Here is an 18917-nt window from a genome sequence, read left to right on the forward strand (position 1 = left end):
AGAGAGCATGGCCAACATGTAGAGTCCGGAGGGTGGGGCCATTGCTCAGATGGCCTCAGAGAATTATTTTCAAGCTTTGAGAGCTAATGTAAATTGTTCTCTACTGGGTTTTGGATTTGTTTGGTGCCCACTATCTCTTCTTTCCCTCCAAATTCTCCATTTGTAATGCTAATGTCTACCCTTGTGCCTGCTCTACCATTATATTTTGCAAAGTGATAATTTGTAATCTAGATTTCACAGATGAAGAGGAATTTGCCTTAGGATAGAATATGCCTAATGTCTAACCCATGTTTGCGTTAGATTATTCAGAACATGAGATTTTGGACTTGGAGTTGGTTTAAGACTTTTAGGATGATGTGATGAAGCGAATGTGTTTTGCGTGTGGAAAGGATGTGAATTTTGGGGGCCAACAGGTGGAATGTTAAGGATTGAACTGTGTCCCCCAAAAGGCTATGTGCTGTAACCCTAACATCTATGCCTGTGGTTATAATCTCATTTGGGAATAGGTTGCCTTTGTTATATTAATGACATAGGATAGTACTGGCTGTTTCTTGAGTCAGTGTCTTTTGTAATATAAAAGAGATTAAACACAAGCTAGTGAGGAGCTCTGGTAGTGTAGTGCCTAAGGCACTTGACTGCTAACAAGAAGGCTGGTTGTTCAAACTCACCAGCCGCTCCTCGGAAGCAAGGTTGGGCAGTCTACTTCTGTAGTGATACCACCTCGGGAGCCCAAGGAGGGGTTGCTATATGGCACATAACAACAACAACAACAAAGCAAGGAAAGACTGGGAAGGGACATTCCAGCCACATGAAGATGTCTAAGCACAGAAGCTCAGAAGAGACAAGAATCTTCCTCTTGTGCTGACAGAAGGAGAAAGCCTTCCTGTGGAAGCTGGCACCCTGAATTTAGACGTTTAGCTTCCTAAACTGTGAGAAAATAAATTTCTGTTTGTTAAAGCCAGGCTCTTGTGGTATTTCTGTTAAAACAGCACCAGATAACTAAGACGGTGTGGGATTCCTAACTTGCAAAGATTGTGGCTGGAAGAATGCCAAGGTGTGAATGATTTTGACATGTTTCGTTCTTTTGCATCTCTTTCTATGTCTGTCCAGAAAATAAGAAAATAAATACAATGTCTACAGGCACCTAGTCACTCAGCTACCTGAATACTGGCTTAAGGGGAGGCTTCTTTAAATGTGTGGAGTTTGATTTTCAATTCAGAATACAAGCTGTTTGGTAATGTTGTATAATGAAATTTAATTTTAACTTTCCTTAATGGACATGACTTCATAGTCTGAGGATAACTGAATCTAGAAGAGGCAGCAATGTCTGCGCTGACCTAAATACCTAGCTCACCATATGGCAGGATAGGAATTGATTGAGATCAATATATTACAGCTAGTTTCCTTTTCCATTGAACTCACATCACTGCTTTGGGGAAAAGAGAAAAGTAGGTTAGAAATACCCAAATAGTTTCTTTATGTCTTTTGCATTTAACGTGAAGGCTAAATTAAACTTTGTTCTCTTCTTTTCCTGTGCTTTGCACATTTAGCAATCCATACACTGCATCTAATACAAGATTAAGTACAATATTAAATTAGGAAATTTCATTCAAGAGATGGGGAAATTTAATAGAAAAACATTTCCAGGTGTTCTCTATCTAAGTAAAGTATTATTTGAAAAAGTGGTGAATAAGTTATACACAGAGAGATGATGGGGCCTCTGTATGGCCCTCAAAGCACATAGGCCAGTTATAGTGGGGCTGTTTGAGCCCCTGTCCTGGATGCTGGAAAATTACAGCATGGCTCCAGTGGGTTAAGCCCCACATGGTGCTCATTCCATGAGACCCCAGCCCCTTTTTGTTCATTCAACAAATATTTTTGAGTACCTACTATGTGTGAGATACTCACTAGACCCTAGGGAGTAGGGTAAGCCAAAATAGAAACTACTGAGTACTTCAAAGTACTTTAATCCAGCACAGGAATTTTCACTGTCTCTTCTGTTTCTAATAAAGCAATTTCATAGCTTTCTGTAACTTGCCAAAAGCAACAGCAATAGCGGCTTTGCTTCTGATACTAATACTTGGGCTACAGCGGGACATAGGGCTTGCTTAACTGCAAAGACACCCTTCATTTCTTTACCTCTCCTCCTATCCCCCACCTGCTCGGTTTTTGTTTTTCTTTAAGCTCCAAAATCTCCCTCAGAAAAAACACGATATGATACGTCACTTGGTCTGCTCACCAAGAAGTTCATTCAGCTACTGAGCCAATCACCCGATGGGGTCTTGGATTTGAACAAGGCGGCAGAGGTGCTTAAAGTGCAAAAGAGAAGGATTTATGACATCACCAATGTCCTGGAAGGCATCCACCTCATTAAGAAGAAATCTAAAAACAACGTTCAGTGGATGTGAGTATGAGCCCACAGCCTCCCCATTTGTTGTATCTGATGGGATAGTTCCAAACTGCATCAGGTTTTCTCAGTTCCAGCTTTCCCATTCAAAACACTTCTTTTCTCGCCTTGTCCTTTCTTCTCTGTCATTCTCTCTTCCCTTCCTTCTTAATCTCTTAGGCAGAATCTTTAAAAAGAGACTCCCTGCCTATTTATTATTAAAGAGAAAAGAGTTGAAATTTAATTAGCCTCAAGCAAGGGGATTCTTGGATGAAATGATACCGAAATGTAAGCTAGAATGCTGCTCATCTGTTACGTTGATATCTATGTGTGTGTTCACACGTGTAATCTGAGAGATGCTTACACACATGTCTTTGGATTCTCTCTGTAGGAATTTGGAAATTAAGACTTATGGGTCATTTGTGTGTGTAAGCATAATCACACATGCCTGTATCTTCATCTATAGTTATAATAGCAGATTGATTTATTTTCTGAGTACATTAAGATAAGACTTAAATGTTTCCATTTCTTTAATCAAGCAGGATAGTAATACTTACCACCTGTATATTCACATAATTGAATATATAAAATAATTTTTAAATTATATACAAAGCATCGAAACAGTATTTTATAAAGACAGTATTGAACTATTAAAAACATTATTGGAAGGTATAAAAACGTGATGGCGTGGTTTTTGCGGAATAACCACTACAAATGTGATAATATAAACAGGCAACATTTTTGTACTTTTTGGAATTTTGTGCCAGTTCACTAACTCATTTTGACCTGGTGGTTTATAGAAGTTTATTGAGTATCAGTCTTTATTCTTGCATACAACACATACATCTCTTTCCTTTACCTCTTTTCTTTATAGTTGTTGGTATATAGCCCTCAGAGATGACCTTAGTGTTTTGTACTTTTGGATTTATTTATTTATTTATTTATTTATTTATTTTAACCATTCAGTCTTTCAAATGCTATATCTTTCTATCTTTTCTTTCCCCCCCCTTTTTTTCCCCCTTTATTTGCCTTAGAAGCCATGTGGCAAGGGAACACCCTCCTTTTTGCCCTTTGAATTTGAGCCTTCTGAAGAAACAGGCCCCTGGGAGAAAAGTGGAAATAGCAGTGTCTTTTCACTTAATACCTATGATGTGAAAAATGAAGGATTATATATATGGAAAAATTGGCTTAAATGTTCTAATTTTAACACTTGACTAATAAGCAATGTGACCTGTCATATCAAGAGGGGACATTTGCCCAAAGGACTGTTTCTCCTTCCTCTCTCCTCTGTCCCCCACACTGGCCTCTCCTGAGCAGCCATGAAGAGTCTCTGTTTGGATTCCTAGGGGCTGCAGTCTGTCTGAGGATGGGGGCATGCTGGCCCAATGCCAAGGCCTGTCTAAAGAAGTGACTGAGCTCAGTCAGGAAGAGAAGAAACTAGATGAACTGATCCAAAGCTGCACCCTGGACCTCAAACTGTTAACCGAGGATTCAGAGAATCAAAGATATCCTTTGTGCCACCTGTTCATTGGGGGTTAGTGCCTTCTAGACTATTTCCAGAGCTGACCATCTGACTTATGCTCAGGGTAGAATTATGCAAATGAAAGCATATTTGTAAATCCACTTAGTTTTGCCTAAGAAGTCAGTATTTATAAGATATTTATTGGACTGGCTCCTATCATATATATTTTAGATAGCCTGGTTGGAACAGTTTTTAAAGCATTTTATTCATGTGTTGCTGGAACATATGGATACACTCATAGCGTAAGGCCATAATATTATAAGACTAAGGTGTCAGTATTAATATTAATGACAACAGTTAACAGATTCATCTTTGGCTTTCCAGATTTTTGGTGGGTGTTAGCTGTCACTGTTGAGGTTCTCACATTCTATTTTCTTTTCATCAGATATTGTAGCAGTTGGAATTGTTGAATCTATCTGATTGGGCTATAGTTGAAGGGTTTGAAAAGAGTATAGGAGGATCATACTACGACTTTCAAAGTGCTTTATGCTGATTCCCAACACCAAAAGTGATTTCAGGAGTACCCCGTGGCCTAGGAAATCTCAATTCATCTGCTCATCTACAAACATTAGCTCATGGAGATAAAAATAAGAAAAACCATTCTTGTTGACAGTCTGGTGACCATCTCAGGAAACTTGTTCTTCATTACTTTACTACAGACCAAAAGGAGAGAGACACTGCATCATTATATAGAAGAGAAGATTTTTCAAATATTCTCAATTATTAATAGAAGACAAAACCCATCTTTAATTTTTGTTCCAAACTTCTGATTAGTCTACATTTACCTCTGTTATCCAGCAAATAAAATGCGTCCTGCCCAATTTCTTTTAGTATCTCATTTCTAATACCCTTTCCCTCAGAGACTGTGGGGACAGTTACTAAACAATAGCTCAGTTTTTTAAACCTGTTGTCTTAGGGTTTGCTAGAGAAACTGAACCAGTAAGATAGATACACATATAGAGAAAGAGGTTTATTTTTAGGAATTGACTCAAGCAACTGGGGTTGTCAAGTCCAAAATCTGTAGGTCAAGTGATAGGCTAGAGATTCCTCTAGTCTTGTGATGACAAGATCTATAGGTCAGTCCTGAAAAGAGTCGGGGAGTTCTGGCAAAATGTCTATTTATAGTATTTATAGTAAGATATACCCTAGGGAAAAGTCCCTGTTTGATCTTAAGACCTTCAACTGATTGGATAAAGCCCACCTACATTATGTAGGGTAATCTGCTTTACTTAAAGCCACCTGATATAGTCACATGTAAGTATTTCATAACAGCATCTACACTAAGGTTTGACCAAACACTGGGCACCATCGCCTAGCCAAGTTGACACATAACATTAACCATCACACCTACGGTTCTTATTTGCCTGTTGACCAAAGGATTAACCTTGTCAGCTGATGATTAGTGAGATGGTAAAGAGGCGTAATGATTAAGAACTCCCAGTGGTGGCCAGAGGGGGCTTCCAAAAAACCAAACCAAACTCAATGCCATAGAGTCAATTCGAACTCAGCAAGCACAATGGGTTCCTGAGGCAGTAGATCTTTACAGAAGTAGATTGCCCCATCTTCCTTGTGTGGAGGGCTGGTGGGTTTAAACTGCTGACCTCCTGGTTAGCAGTCAAATGCCTTAGGCAATGCACCACGAGAGTTCCTTAGAGTGGGCTTATAAGGGTTCTAAGAACAGCTTTAGTTGGAAGCCCCACTGTGGAGGCAAGTGGTAGTTACATATCATTGGCAGCTTCCTAGAACATGTGGCTTGTAGCATTGTCCCCTACATTAGCTTTCTCTCTACCCTTTTGTTGTAGCAAAAGAAAGCTTCCTTACAGGGGGCTGCTAACCCAAGAAGCAAATTCAGGAGGGAGCCAGAAATGAAGCACTTTTAAGTTTGTAAGATCAGAGAATTGTTTGCACAATTTATTTCAATTCACCATTCAGTTCCCACTTTGGTACAGCTTGTTCAAAAATGTGTTGAAATTTTCCTTCCTGCAGCATGTTGAGTAATTGTAGATGAGTTTTTTATTTTAATAAGTTCTTGTCACATAGCTTTTAGAGAGTGGGCTGTGGGGTAAATACCTGGTTATCAGTTTTTCCCAGTATTCTGTGTAAAAATTCAGAAATGTCAAGTCTTCTGTAAAGGCACCAGTTGGCTTCCTTGGTGGAATAAGTGGTGATCAAAAATGCAGAATCCTGCCCAAGCAGTCACTATTGAGCTCAATGGTGAATTGTCTCAACTGCTGAGACTGGAAGAAGATGGTCTATGATTCATCCCCTCTAAATGTATGTGCAGATTTTGTGTGTGTATGCTTTTGTTTGGGGAGGGTGTTCATAACTTCCTTCAGGTCCCTGGGTGGTACAAATGGTTTACGTTCAACTATTAATCTAAAAGTTGGCAGTTCGAACCCACCCAGCAGCACCTGAGAAGAAAAGCCTGATAATCTGCTTCTGTAAAGATTACAACCAAGAAAATCCTATAGAGCAGTTCTGCCTGTAACACAGTGGGGTCTCCATGAGTCGGAATCATTTCTACAGAAACAGGTTTGGTTTTGTCATCTAATAAGTGCCATTCTTTCATGGTGTTCTTTTTAGGCTTGACTGCCAGGACACTTCCAAAGAGTTGAGTTGTTCAGTCCAAAGAGTTGTTCAGTACTAAGAAATAACTACCAAGAGTACTGAAATAATTACTTAGTCTCCTTTCCTAAATCAATGTTTCTCAAATTCATTTAGGTTGCCAAACACCTGGAAGCTGCTTGCCTCCTTGTGAACTCTGCGATATTGATAGTTAATGATATCATATAAAGGATGATTTTTCTGTTAGAGGAATAATGACACTCTTATCTGCAGGCAAAATAAAATCACAGTCAGGTACACTGAAGAAAACAAATGATTTGCTTGAGCAGTATTTGGAGGTCTTCCATTAATGTATCTATTTGCTGCTTGTTCATTAATTTGGGTGGCTGTTGACACCAGCTAATACTCAAGCAGCAGACAGAAGTAACTAGAATTTCAAGAAAAATTATAGGGATCAGAACTCAAAATTTTTCTGCAAATTGAGTTCTGTCGTCATTCGATTAGATTGACAGAACCCTTCATTAGTGCTTATGGAATACCTGTGTTCTAGAGGACCTTGCTTGAAAATCTGGACCTATGTGGGTTTTGATTCTCTTTTTGAGAATTTGCTTTACCTATTCTGTTTCTACTTCAATGATTTAAATATCCATGTTGTTGTTGTTGTTATGTGCCATCGAGTCGAACCCAACTCATAGCGACCCCTCCTTGGGTTTCCAAGGCAGTATCACTACGGAAGTAGATTGCCCCATCTTCCTTCCAAGGAGTGCCTGGTGGGTTTGAACCGCCAGCCTTCTGGTCAGCAGTCAAGTGCCTTAGACACTAAATATCCATAAGCTTTTTGAAAATAGACTCTATGAAGTTGTAATCTTTTGTTGTTTTTGTTTATATTCCTTATCAACCAGAAAAGATTCAGGGGGAGAATCCCATATATTTAAAGATATAGAAGACAAGATAGATATATTCTAAGTCATAAAATACTTTTAAATTTTTGCACATATCTGTTTTGTTGCTTTCATAGTGGTTACTTCTGAGGCTGTGTGGCAAATTTCCTTAACACTTAACCACGTTAGCCTATGTTACATATCAAGATATTCGAAAAATTAGTGGCCTTAAAGACCAAACTGTTATAGTTGTGAAAGCCCCTCCAGAAACAAGACTTGAAGTGCCTGACCCACTAGAGGTAAGGAGACAGCATCTTTGTTCATCTGCAAGGATCTTATTGGGATGCCTGAAGTGGAAGAGTTATTGACTCATATTTGAAGTCTGCCCCTCCTAAAAATTTCATAATTCTTTCCTAACAGTTTTACTTATCCCTAAAATTAATAATCATTTTGACAATTTGATATTGAGTGTTCAAAATTTTTAACATGATGGGTCATCCAACTCAAAGTAGTATATGATGTCCTACCCATCTCATACTTTCTTGTCTTTTTCATAATTTGTTATCTGGTGTTTATGATCAACTTGAGCAGTTTAGGTAATTGTATGTTGATTATCCTATATATGACCCTCACCATGAATAGGGATATGAAACTTTTCAGGTATCTGTCTAACTTATCTTGACACATTTAAAGAATTTATTATTTATAGCATGCTTAGTTTTAAGGAATCAAATGGGACTTTGGATTCATTGATAAACTGAAATATTGTTAACAAAATAGGGAGCATATTTTTATGATTGTTTTCAGATATGTTTTGATAATATAGGCCCAGACTACAACCATAAGATAAAAGAATGTAGTAAAAAAATTAAATTAAAAGTACATAGAAGATAAAAAGAATTAAATTCATAAGTTCCCGCTTAAAGTAGAGTTTCATCTTAAGTGACAATAATAACTATGATTTAGATGAGGAGGAATTTAAAATCAATATGTTGCATTCTCTTATTAGGCTCAGTTCCTACTCTTAAGAATGATGATTATTAAATTTCGACATAAAAGTACTCTTCAAAAAGAGAATGTTGTTGTTATGTGCCATCGAGTCGGCCCCGACTCATAGCGACCCCTCCTTGGGTTTCTGAGGCAGTTATCACTACAGAAGTAGGTTGCCCAATCTTCCTTCTGAGGGATGGCTGGTGGGTTTGAACCACTAGCCTTCTGGTTAGCAGTCAGGTGCCTTAGGCGCTATGCTACCAGAACTTCTACAAAAAGGGAAATTCTGTATTTGTAACAATTAAAGGATATTTTAATAATTTGCCAAAAAAAGAGAGTATATTTAAAGAACACAGTTTACATCATCCATAGTCCTCTTTTCATAATACTGACCCCAAAAATGTGTTCCTTTCTCTAAAGCCAAGGTTGGCAAAATGTTCTGCAAAGTGGCTAGATAGTAAATAATTTTGTCTTTGGGAGTCATCAAGTCTCTGTTACAACTATACAACTATTTAGCTTTGCCATTGTACATGAAAGCAACCAGAGGAAATGCATGAATAGGAATGAATGTGACTCTGTTCCGATAAAACTTTATTTATAAAACCAGTTGACGGGCTAGATTGGGCCTGTGAGCCATCGTTAGGAGGGCTAATGCCTAGTGTAGAAGATGACTGTCATTGTGGATTAGCAAAATGAACAATGAAAATTACCCATATTTTCCATTTTCAGAATTTTCAGTTTGAACTTCTCCCACTTCTTTTGTTCATAGAGCCTACAAATTCATTTGTCAAGTACCCAAGGACCCATTGAGGTTTACCTGTGTCCAGAAGAGACTGAAACACACAGTCCAATGAAAACAAACAACCAAGACCACAATGGGAATATCCCTAAACCCACTTCCAAAGGTAAAAAAAAAAAAAAATCCACTTTTGTCATTCAAAAACAATGTAAAGAATGAAGATGACAAGAATGAGCCTACTATATTGGAATGACAAGTCTAGGCAAGAAACAGAAACTTCTACTTTTGTTGTGTTATTAAGGTTACATTTTAAAAAAGACATTCTCACTAGTGGTATCCAGTCTAAAATCATAACTACTCCACTCACTTGCAGAGTCCCTTCAGGCTTATACAATGGGCAGAAACCATTTCTTTACAGTGTTTTGCAAACTTGAGTGAAGTTAGGAGTATAGCAGTGGCCTTTCTTGGTGAATCATCAACTACCTCTGCCACATTCCTCTGAATGATGCTGCAGAGATCGTTAGGGAGGGAAATGGAAAAAAATTGGAGAGAAAAACTTGTAATCTAAGAGCTGTTGTCTTTATCGTGCCTGTCCACACACATACCCTGCCCCTATGTGATGGTGGGAGGGTATAAGAGGAAACCTCCAGGAAAATCTAACTCTTCTCTCCCACTATTCCTCTAGAGCAAAAGAGGCTCTGGGCAGTCTTTATTTTTTTTTTTTTCTGACAAATATTTTTTTCCCCTCCCATCACCCAGTGTATCTGAGAGAATAGGAGTGAATAGGTCTGATTTAGTACTGAACAAAAATACCACAAGTAGTAAAACAAAAGACCATCTTTTTTTTTTCCATCCTAGTCATTCAAAGTGGGCATGTCTTCTTGTTTGTGTTTTTAAAAGTATTTTTAATAAGCTGGTTGTTCAAAAAAGACAAAATTAAAAATGGATTACTATCTACAAGGGATCCAACTTCTCAGTTTGTGGGTTTGGTTTCCCTTTATTTTGTTTTTCTATAAACAATGAACTAATTGATACCAGAAAAGTTTTTGAATTGGTCAGCCTCTACTCTTTGAAACTATGTGCGTTCTTGTTTGCCAAAGATAATTATTTAAAAATATGAGTGAGTAAAGTAGAACAAAGACCAGTCACTCTTTCATGTCTGTTAGCACAAAAGGTGATCTATATGATAAAAGTAGCGTGATTGTCTTTAGCTGAAAGTACATACTTTTGTTTTCCCCTCATATTTTTTCATAACACAACATATATATTCTTCCAAAAGATTAACTTGATTTTCTTCTAGAACTTATTTTTGTTGCCACCAATCTTTTCGTTTCAGACTTGACTTCAACCAACTCAGGACATAGCGATTGCTCCATTTCTATGGCAAACCTTTCTCCTTTGGCCTCTCCCACCAATCTTTTACAGCAGACTGAGGACCAAATTCCTTCCAACCTAGAAGGACCGTTTGTAAACTTACTGCCTCCCCTGCTCCAAGAAGACTATCTACTAAGCCTTGGGGAGGAAGAAGGCATCAGTGATCTCTTTGATGCTTACGATTTGGAAAAGCTCCCATTAGTGGAAGACTTTATGTGTAGTTGATATGCTTTGCGTTAATCCTCCTTATAAACCAATATTTTTTTATTATGGAACCAGAACTTCTGTCATGCAGTGTTGTCCCTTCCTACCTTCTTCCTCCAAGATATTATCATGAAGTAAACTACAAACTTCAAAACAAAGCTGACATTTTAATAAATTTAAAAAAAAAAATTGTCAAAACGCACAGTTGCAGGCTCCCTTGGGAAAGCCCTGCTTTGCCCCAGGCTCCAATCTCATGGATGAGTCAGCAAGTGAGAAAATGTGCAATCAGGTGTCTCCCTCCCGGATTGGCTTGCTGTGCCTGACGGATGGGCTGTATGTAGAATGGTGTCTGGCCACCTGGCCCACTCGAAAACAGCAATCTTCCTTAATAGCATTTCAAGCCGTGCCTTCTCCACAGAATGCATGTCTTTGGGGTCTGCTAATATGGAATGGAACTGCAGGAAATGTTAACTTGAAGTCATGCAAAAGTATGAAATGGATTTCTTCAGCTCTTCTTAGGAATATTTAAATTACTGTCATGATTCAGTTTAAGCTATGTACTGTTTGTCACACGAGAAGGTCCAGAGCACCTCCACAGCCTTCCATATGAAGAACCTGTTTTCATATATTTGTCACAAATACAGAAGAATTATAGAGTTCTGCCACTCCAAGTTGTCGATTTTTCTGTCTCCATAAACCACTCCCACCCCTCTAGCCCCAGCGTCTTTGTAAATTTAAAGTTTATTTGTAGCCAATGCCTACTTAGGAGTTCTTTGTGGATTGTTTTAAACTTTTTTATTTGTGTTAGCTGCCATTTAAGCATTCCTGTGGCACCCATCACCATTTCAATTTAATTGTTTACTTGGAAGCGGTTCTTGGCTAATTCAAATTGGTTAAGCTGAGGGAGAGAACTTCTACTGATCAGCCTATCTGAACCTGTGTGATCTAAGTTTTAACAGCCTCTGCAAGAAGAGTGTCCCGTAAAGCTTCCCTTCGCTGGAGGGGGAGCTTGGAGTGAGTCAGGCCTGGCTCACCACCATGGTGGCCCCTTTGAAAGGAGAACCAGGTTAGCAGTCCCAAGGAGCAGCAGGGATAGGTCCCTCCATCCTTGGACTTGCTGGGCTCCTGTGACTGGGCTCTCTTATATTGAACTCAGGGAGATCAAATGGGGAGGCCTGTAGGAAGAAAGACCTGCCCATTCCGTGAGGATATAGTGTGTCATTTACTTAAAGCTGGTAAGAAGAGGGAGCTACCACTGTGTCCGGTGCTGTTACAGTCCTTCTGGCCACAACCTGTTCCCCTTCATCTGTGAAGGAGTAAGTTGGACCAAGGGAAGTCAGACCCTAGAAAATGAAGTGATAAGTTGCCAACGCGTCTCCTGGTTTATGCTTTGGGAATGGTATCCCAAGTTGCAAATCCTCGCTGGTGTGTCCAAGAATAGCTTCCCCATTGGCAGGTGGAGACGGCCACCTCCCACCAGGAATGTGACATAGCACCTCCAGATCCATTTCCCTGGATACTAAAGACTCCAGGAATGAGGGAGGGATTGTCATTCAAAAAACAAACTGGAACAGTTAAATTGAAATGCTATGTGCCTGACACAGCAGTAGGCACATAGTAGGCACTCGATTAATATGTTTCATGGAATGGAAATATCCCTTAGGAAAAAGTCAGAAAAAGAGAGAAAGAATGCCCTAGCCAGTTTACTCTTAGATGGATTTTCACAATATGCAAAGTGGTGGTGGGGTCAACACAAGTGACACCAGCACTTTAAACTATTTGTGTAGGTATGCATGGGTGTATGTTTGGGAAGAAAAACAAAGGTGCAGATTATCCTCCTTTTTTCTTCAGCCTCCATCCTCACCCTTCTCCCCTCACACACACTGGACTTGGTCCGAGATGAAGCATTGGGGTGGGGAGGGAGGGGAAGCTTTGTGTTAAGTGCCTACTGGAAATGCACTGTGGGGTTTTTTCCTTTATGGGAAACCATTTATGCCAAGTTTTTCCCCATTTCCCATATTTATCTCATCTGGTTAGCTGCCTCTGCTTCCAGCTTTGTGTAATTCTCTTTGCCAGCTGCACAAAGCTGACTTTTTCCAAAGTCGTCTATAAAGAGTGAGCTCACCTGGCCTAGGTAGTTGTGTGTTTTGTTTAATTTCTCGTTAAACCTTTTGGTAATGTAATGCTGTATTTATTGTTTTTGCAAAATGAAAGGAATACTAATAAGTCATAAACGTACCTTCTTGTGTCAGATTCTTCCAGTGAATGGGCTTAACTGATGTACATCAATTAGATGGCCCATATGTTACTCTGTTTGCATTCGTCATTTTATTTTTGACATAGTATCTGGCACACAAAGTGGGTTAGTACTACAGTATTTGTGTTACTCTAAGTACTAAGTATGCAGATTTCCTGGTACCATTGAGTTGCTGCTATTAAGCTCACACATGAAATGGCTAAAAGTTACAAGTGTGCAAATTATGACTGCGTGAGCCTTAGAAACTAAAGTGTATAAAGGGCAACACATGAGCTGTCAAACAGTGTTAGGTGTGTGTTTATATGTACAGATTTGTGCATAGCAATGGTTTTATTTAAGTTGTTATGTAGTTGTCTCATCATTAACTAGCAATTTTGTACAAAAAAGAAAAAAATTAATTTGTAAACACTGCCAGAATATTTTCTAGCTGATTTGTAATTTTTTAAGAGTGTATTTTTGTTTTTGTCTTTTGTTGTGGTTCTTGTTTTCACTTTTTGTTGTAAGTGTAGATCTGTAAATAAAATTGCAGTATTTAAAGCTTTAGCTTTCAGGAAAAAGAAAGTAAGTGTGTGCATGACAACTTGTGTGTAGGAGAGGAGGAAGATGCCTTGGAGAGGAAGTCAGGTGGCAAGTGTCAGGTTGTGGGGATTTCTTTTCCTATGGGGTACGTGATTTTGTAAAAAGGAAGTATTTCTCCCAAAATTGGGAGTAGGTAAACTACTAATCGGTTTAACTTTGTGTTGTATGCTAGTTTAAAAAAGAAAATATGTAATATAATGTAAAAAAAAAAAAAAAATAGGCGCTTTATGATGGATTTTGTAAATAGATTTGTTACAGGATGACCTGTTCTCTAGCTGTGATCTTACCACTTCAAATGGGTGTAATTTGAATAAATTTTGTATGGTAAAGGATCAATAAAATGATTTTTTTTTTAAGAGTTCAGATTTATGGATGGATTTTTAAAATATCTTCTAATCTTATATTAGTTTAATTTTTAAAGACATTCTTTAATAAGTTGCAATATTTACAGAGTTTGTATGCATTTCTGTAAGTTCCCTGTCAATATACTGCTGCAACCATTAAAAATAATAATAATTAATAATAAAATATTTAAAGAGTTTCTAGGTGGTGCGGATGGTTAACACGCTCACTACTAATAGAAAGGTTGGTGGTTCAAGTCTACCTAGAGGCATCTCAGAAGAAAGGCCTGGTGATCTACTTTGAAAACTCATCCATTGAAAACCCTGTGGAGCACAGTTCTACACTGACGCATTGGGTCACCATGAGTTGAAATCAATTTGACAGTAACTAGTTTCTTCTAGGGAGCTCTGGTAGCATAGTACCTAAGGCACTTGACTGCTAACCAGAAGGCTGGCGGTTCAAACCCACCAGCCACTCCTCCGAAGGAAGACTGGGCAATGTACTTCCGTAGTGATACTACCTCAGCAACCCAAGGAGGGGTCGCTATGAGTCGGGGTCGACTCGATGGCAAGTAACAACAACAACAACAGTTTCTTCTAAGGGGGAAAGACTGAATAAAAACTCAAAACATCTCATGTCTTCCCCTTTATCTGGAATTCTCAGAATGTTGAGGAAATATTTTTCACACTTGTGGAATGCTAGGTACTCTGTGAAGAAGAACTTAACATGTCCCTTTAACCACCTGCAGAAACTGCATTGAAGAAAGACTTTTACAGTGAGCTACTGATTACCTGTCCAGTTTACTCCTCATAAGAGGCCCAGAAATGATCAACTTTAATTCTCAAGATGTAACTTCCTCACATGTTCTAGATTCTTTATTTTTTATACATTGCATCTATTAGCAGATGGATTTTTTTTTAACTGCCACACACAGTATTAACTCTTATGTACTTATTTTAAAACCCAGTCTTAAGAATTGTCACACAATCAGTGGAGAAGGGTATGAAGGAAAAAATGTTCTGTTCCTTCATCCTTCACCCCAGAGGTAACCACTGTTCTCATTTATCTTGTGTATATCCTCCCAGTCCAATTTGTAGATGTAGAGGAACATGTGTGCACATGTGTATGTATATTAACATAAATCATGCCATATATGCTATTCAGTTGTTTTCTTTTCCACTAAATACATCTTGGACATCTTTCTATGTTAATTCTTAATACCAACAATACAAACAAACCAAACTCACTGCCATCTAGTCATTTCTGACTCATAACGACCCCCATTGGGTTTCCGAGACTGTAAATGTTTATGGAAGTAGATTGCCCCATCTTCCTTCCACAGAGCAGCTGGTGGGTTTGAACTGCTGACCTGGTTAGCAGTCAAGTGCCTTATCCACTATGCCACCAGAGCTCCTTCTATAGTTAATAGATCATGTTTATTCTCTTCAAAGTCTGCATAGCATTCTAGCATTTATGGGAAATTTATTTAATAATTTACTCAGGTAATTTCCTGGTTTGGTTTGCTTTGTTTTCCTATCATATATATTGACTGTCTAGAACATGCCAGACATTTTTAAAATTATTATTGTATGATACAATGACAAAATTTACCATTAGACATTCACAATGTAGTACAACTATCACCACTATTTAGTTCCAGAACACTTTCATCACCCCAAAACGAAACCCCATACCCATTCAGCGGTCATTACCCATTCCTTTCTGCTTCCAGACCCTGGCAACTTATAATCTGCTTTCTATCTCTACATCTGCCAATTCTGGATATTTCATATAAATAGAACCATACAATATGTAGTGTTTTGTGTTTGGCTTGGTTAAGAAAGACAGCATAATGTTTTCAAGGTTCATCTGTCACAGCATGAGAACAATTCACTCCTTTTTATGCCTAGATAATCTATTGTATGAATAAACATTTGGTTATCCATTCATCAGTTGACCAAATTTTGGATTTTTTATACCTTTTGGCTATTGTGACACCAGGTACTACTTTAAGTGCTTTATATGTGTGCTCTGTTTTTTTCACAGTACACATCTCTACCTCAGATTACATATTTATTACCTCTCTCCCTTTCTAGAATATAAACTCTGTGAGGTCCTAGAAAAGTACCTGGCACATAAATATTAATAGTTAATGAATGAATTTTTCCTATTTTGCAGATGAGGTAACTGAGATTTAAGAGTATTTAAAAAAAGAAAAGAAAACATCCAAAGGCAATGGCAACAGCTCAAAGGTCTTTCCACACATGTGTGCTCTCCTCATATTCCTTATCTTGTACTGGAATTACTCCCCCCCCCCCCCCCGCTCACATTTTTGCCTTTTATCCTCTTTAGTTCTCCCTAGAATTCCATTTTCCCAGTTTGGGAGACTGATTTCATCATCCAGCATAGCTGGTGCCCTTCCCCAGGATCCGTATACTACATCTGCAGGCATCTTAATGGTCAAGCTAGTGATAAAAGATGACAGTGCAAAGACACTCCTCCTTCCAGGTACATTATAGGAGGTAAGGGAAAACAAGAACTACCTATACACAAAGACAAACTTGTAATATTCAGACAAGATAAGTGTAAATCATTCATTTAGGATTGCATCTTTTAAAAATGTAATTATAGGACTAGGATGTGTAGGTATTTTGTAATTCAGAACTTAGCAGTGTCTTGTTTTAGAAATGGGCTCTACACTGGAGAGAATTTAGAAATAGTCTCAGTATCTATGGTATAAGAAATAAAATGGTTAAAGGAAAGTTAGTTTTATTTACTTATTAAATATCCATTAAGGAAACTATTTGTTCATTTTTTCACTTAGTCTTTGAATGAGCATGAAGTATTTAGTATATGCCAAGCACTGTTCTAGGTGTTGAAGTGCAAATAGGAAATGGCATAGTCCCTGTCAGCAAAAGGACTTAACTATCCAGTTGGAGAAACAAGGTTTAGCTAGAAGTAAATACTGAGGGTCAGGTCTTAAATCAGCTACTTTTGGATAACTTGGAAGGACAAATGGTTAGAGGCAGAAACAGAAATGGAGGAAGGATGTAACCTTGCTTCTGGAGAACTTTAGAAAGCATGTAGTTTGGGAGCAATTCCCAGTGCCCAAACTGTGTATCTGGCTGGACACAAGCCTACTAGCAGAAGACTGCCCAGGTAGACTTGACTCACCAAATAGATAACTGAATCCATTTTCTAGGATCTAGGCAGCTGGGGAACCCTAATCTAGATTTATGTGTAATCCTGATACCCAGTTAACAGTTGCCACTGAATGATTTCCAACTCATGGTGACCTCATATGTTTCAGGGTAGAACTATGTCCCACAAGATTTTCAATGACTGAACAGTTTTTTTGGAAGTAGATCACCAGGCCTTTTTCTTCCAAGGTGCCTCAGGGTGGACTCAAACCTCTAACCTTTCAGAAAAAACTAAGTGCATTAACCATATGCACTAGAGACTCCACAATCATAATGCCAGGAATGAAAATGGCAATAGGTCATGCATCAGGATATTAATGAGAAATTCTGCATAGAATTATCTGCGTATTATCTGTATAAAATTGTCTGTTGTTGTTGTTGTTGTTATGTGCCGTCGAGTCAGACCCGATTCATAGTGACCCCTCCTTGGGTTTCTGAGGCAGTTATCACTATGGAAGTAAATTGCTTCACATACTAATTGCCTGTAGTTCTCTGTGGCGACGTAGAATTGATCATGCCAGAGCTAATCGGAAGTTAAAGAAGCAACATTCAGAGCATGAGGTTGCTGCTTTCAGTAGAATGTAAACAGCAGGCCTTTCACTGTGCCCTTAAATCAGGGACTTGAAGACTGAAAGACAAACAGAAAATTTTAATTAAAATATTCTGAAATATTTATAATTCTAGAAATCATTGTGCTTTGTGTGTGTGAAGAACACTATTAAAATGTTCTACAGTTTCTTACGTGGAGTGCCTAGGAAAAAGACATCCATCCCCATGGGAAGAGAAGGGACAAAGTTCCTTGCTATCATGGACATGCCTGAGAAACAGCAGTGAAAACTCTAGCATTCTGTTGGAATGATTTAGAACTTGGCCTTACATCTTATAACAATAAAGTTAGTACTTATGAGAAGGTCATGAGTCCCTGGATTGTGCAAATGGTGAAGCACTTGGGTACTAACAAATATTTGCATTTTGTATGCACCCAAAGGCTCCTTAGAAGAAAGCCCTGACAATCTGCTTCCAAAAGGTCATAGCTATTGAAAACCCTATGGAACTCAGTTCTTTTCTGCAACATATGGGGTAGCCATGAGTCAGAATCAACTCCATGGCAACTGATTTGTTTTTTTGTATTGTTTGGTGTGGGAAGGACAGAAAGTATCTTCTCTTTCCTACATCAGGTACAGTGGATGACTGTACACTAACCAGGAACTCAGAAATACCTGGGGGCTAAGCCCAGGGAATTAAAATAAATAGACAAACCAAAAACATTAATCAAATGTCTAGGTTGTCAACTTAGACAAAACCACGTCAACTGTTAATGATTATAGAATCACAGAATCTGAGTTGGAAGGAAACATCACATCCAACAAAAAACTGACATTCTCATCAAGCAACATTCCAATGATCTGTAGTTTTCATCAAGAAAGCAGACTCCAGACTGTTAGTCCAACATTTCCTGCTGTACTCATGTTGTTGCTGTCAGGTGGCATCGAGACAGTTCTGACCCTGTGTGCACCAGAACAAAACACTGCCTGGTCCTGCACCATCCTCACAATCATTGCTATGTTTGAGCCCATTGTTGCAGCCACTGTGTCAATCCATCTCGTTGAGAGTCTTCCTGTTTTTTGCTGACCCTCCACTCTGCCAGGCTTGATGTCCTTCTCTGGGAAGTGATCCTTTCTGATAACATGTCAAATGTATGTAAGAAACAGTCTTGCGCCATCATTGTTTCTAAGGAACATTCTGGCTGTACTTCTTCCGAGACAGATCTGTTCATTCTGGCAGCCCATGTTGTTGTTGTTGTTGTTGTGTGCCGTCGAGTCGGCCCCGACTCATAGCGACCCCTCCTTGGGTTTCCGAGGCAGTATCACTACGGAA

The 18917-nt window shown here is 38.6% G+C and overlaps 1 protein-coding gene across 1 annotated transcript in view; it reads left to right on the plus strand.

The window, feature by feature from the left end:
* The window catches only part of E2F3 (E2F transcription factor 3), a 132811-nt gene extending 122129 nt beyond the window's left edge, over nt 1–10682 (plus strand). Inside the window, exons 3-7 of the mRNA XM_007952056.2 lie at nt 2185–2404; nt 3733–3891; nt 7539–7653; nt 9114–9249; nt 10420–10682. Coding sequence (XP_007950247.1) covers nt 2185–2404; nt 3733–3891; nt 7539–7653; nt 9114–9249; nt 10420–10682 — 893 coding nt within the window. The remainder of the gene's footprint in view (nt 1–2184; nt 2405–3732; nt 3892–7538; nt 7654–9113; nt 9250–10419) is intronic.
* The last annotated feature ends 8235 nt before the right edge of the window (nt 10683–18917 follow it).

The sequence above is a fragment of the Orycteropus afer genome, unplaced genomic scaffold, assembly GCF_000298275.1.
Source record: "Orycteropus afer afer isolate SDZICR_OR568_19922 unplaced genomic scaffold, OryAfe1.0 scaffold00012, whole genome shotgun sequence".
Taxonomy (NCBI): domain Eukaryota; kingdom Metazoa; phylum Chordata; class Mammalia; order Tubulidentata; family Orycteropodidae; genus Orycteropus; species Orycteropus afer.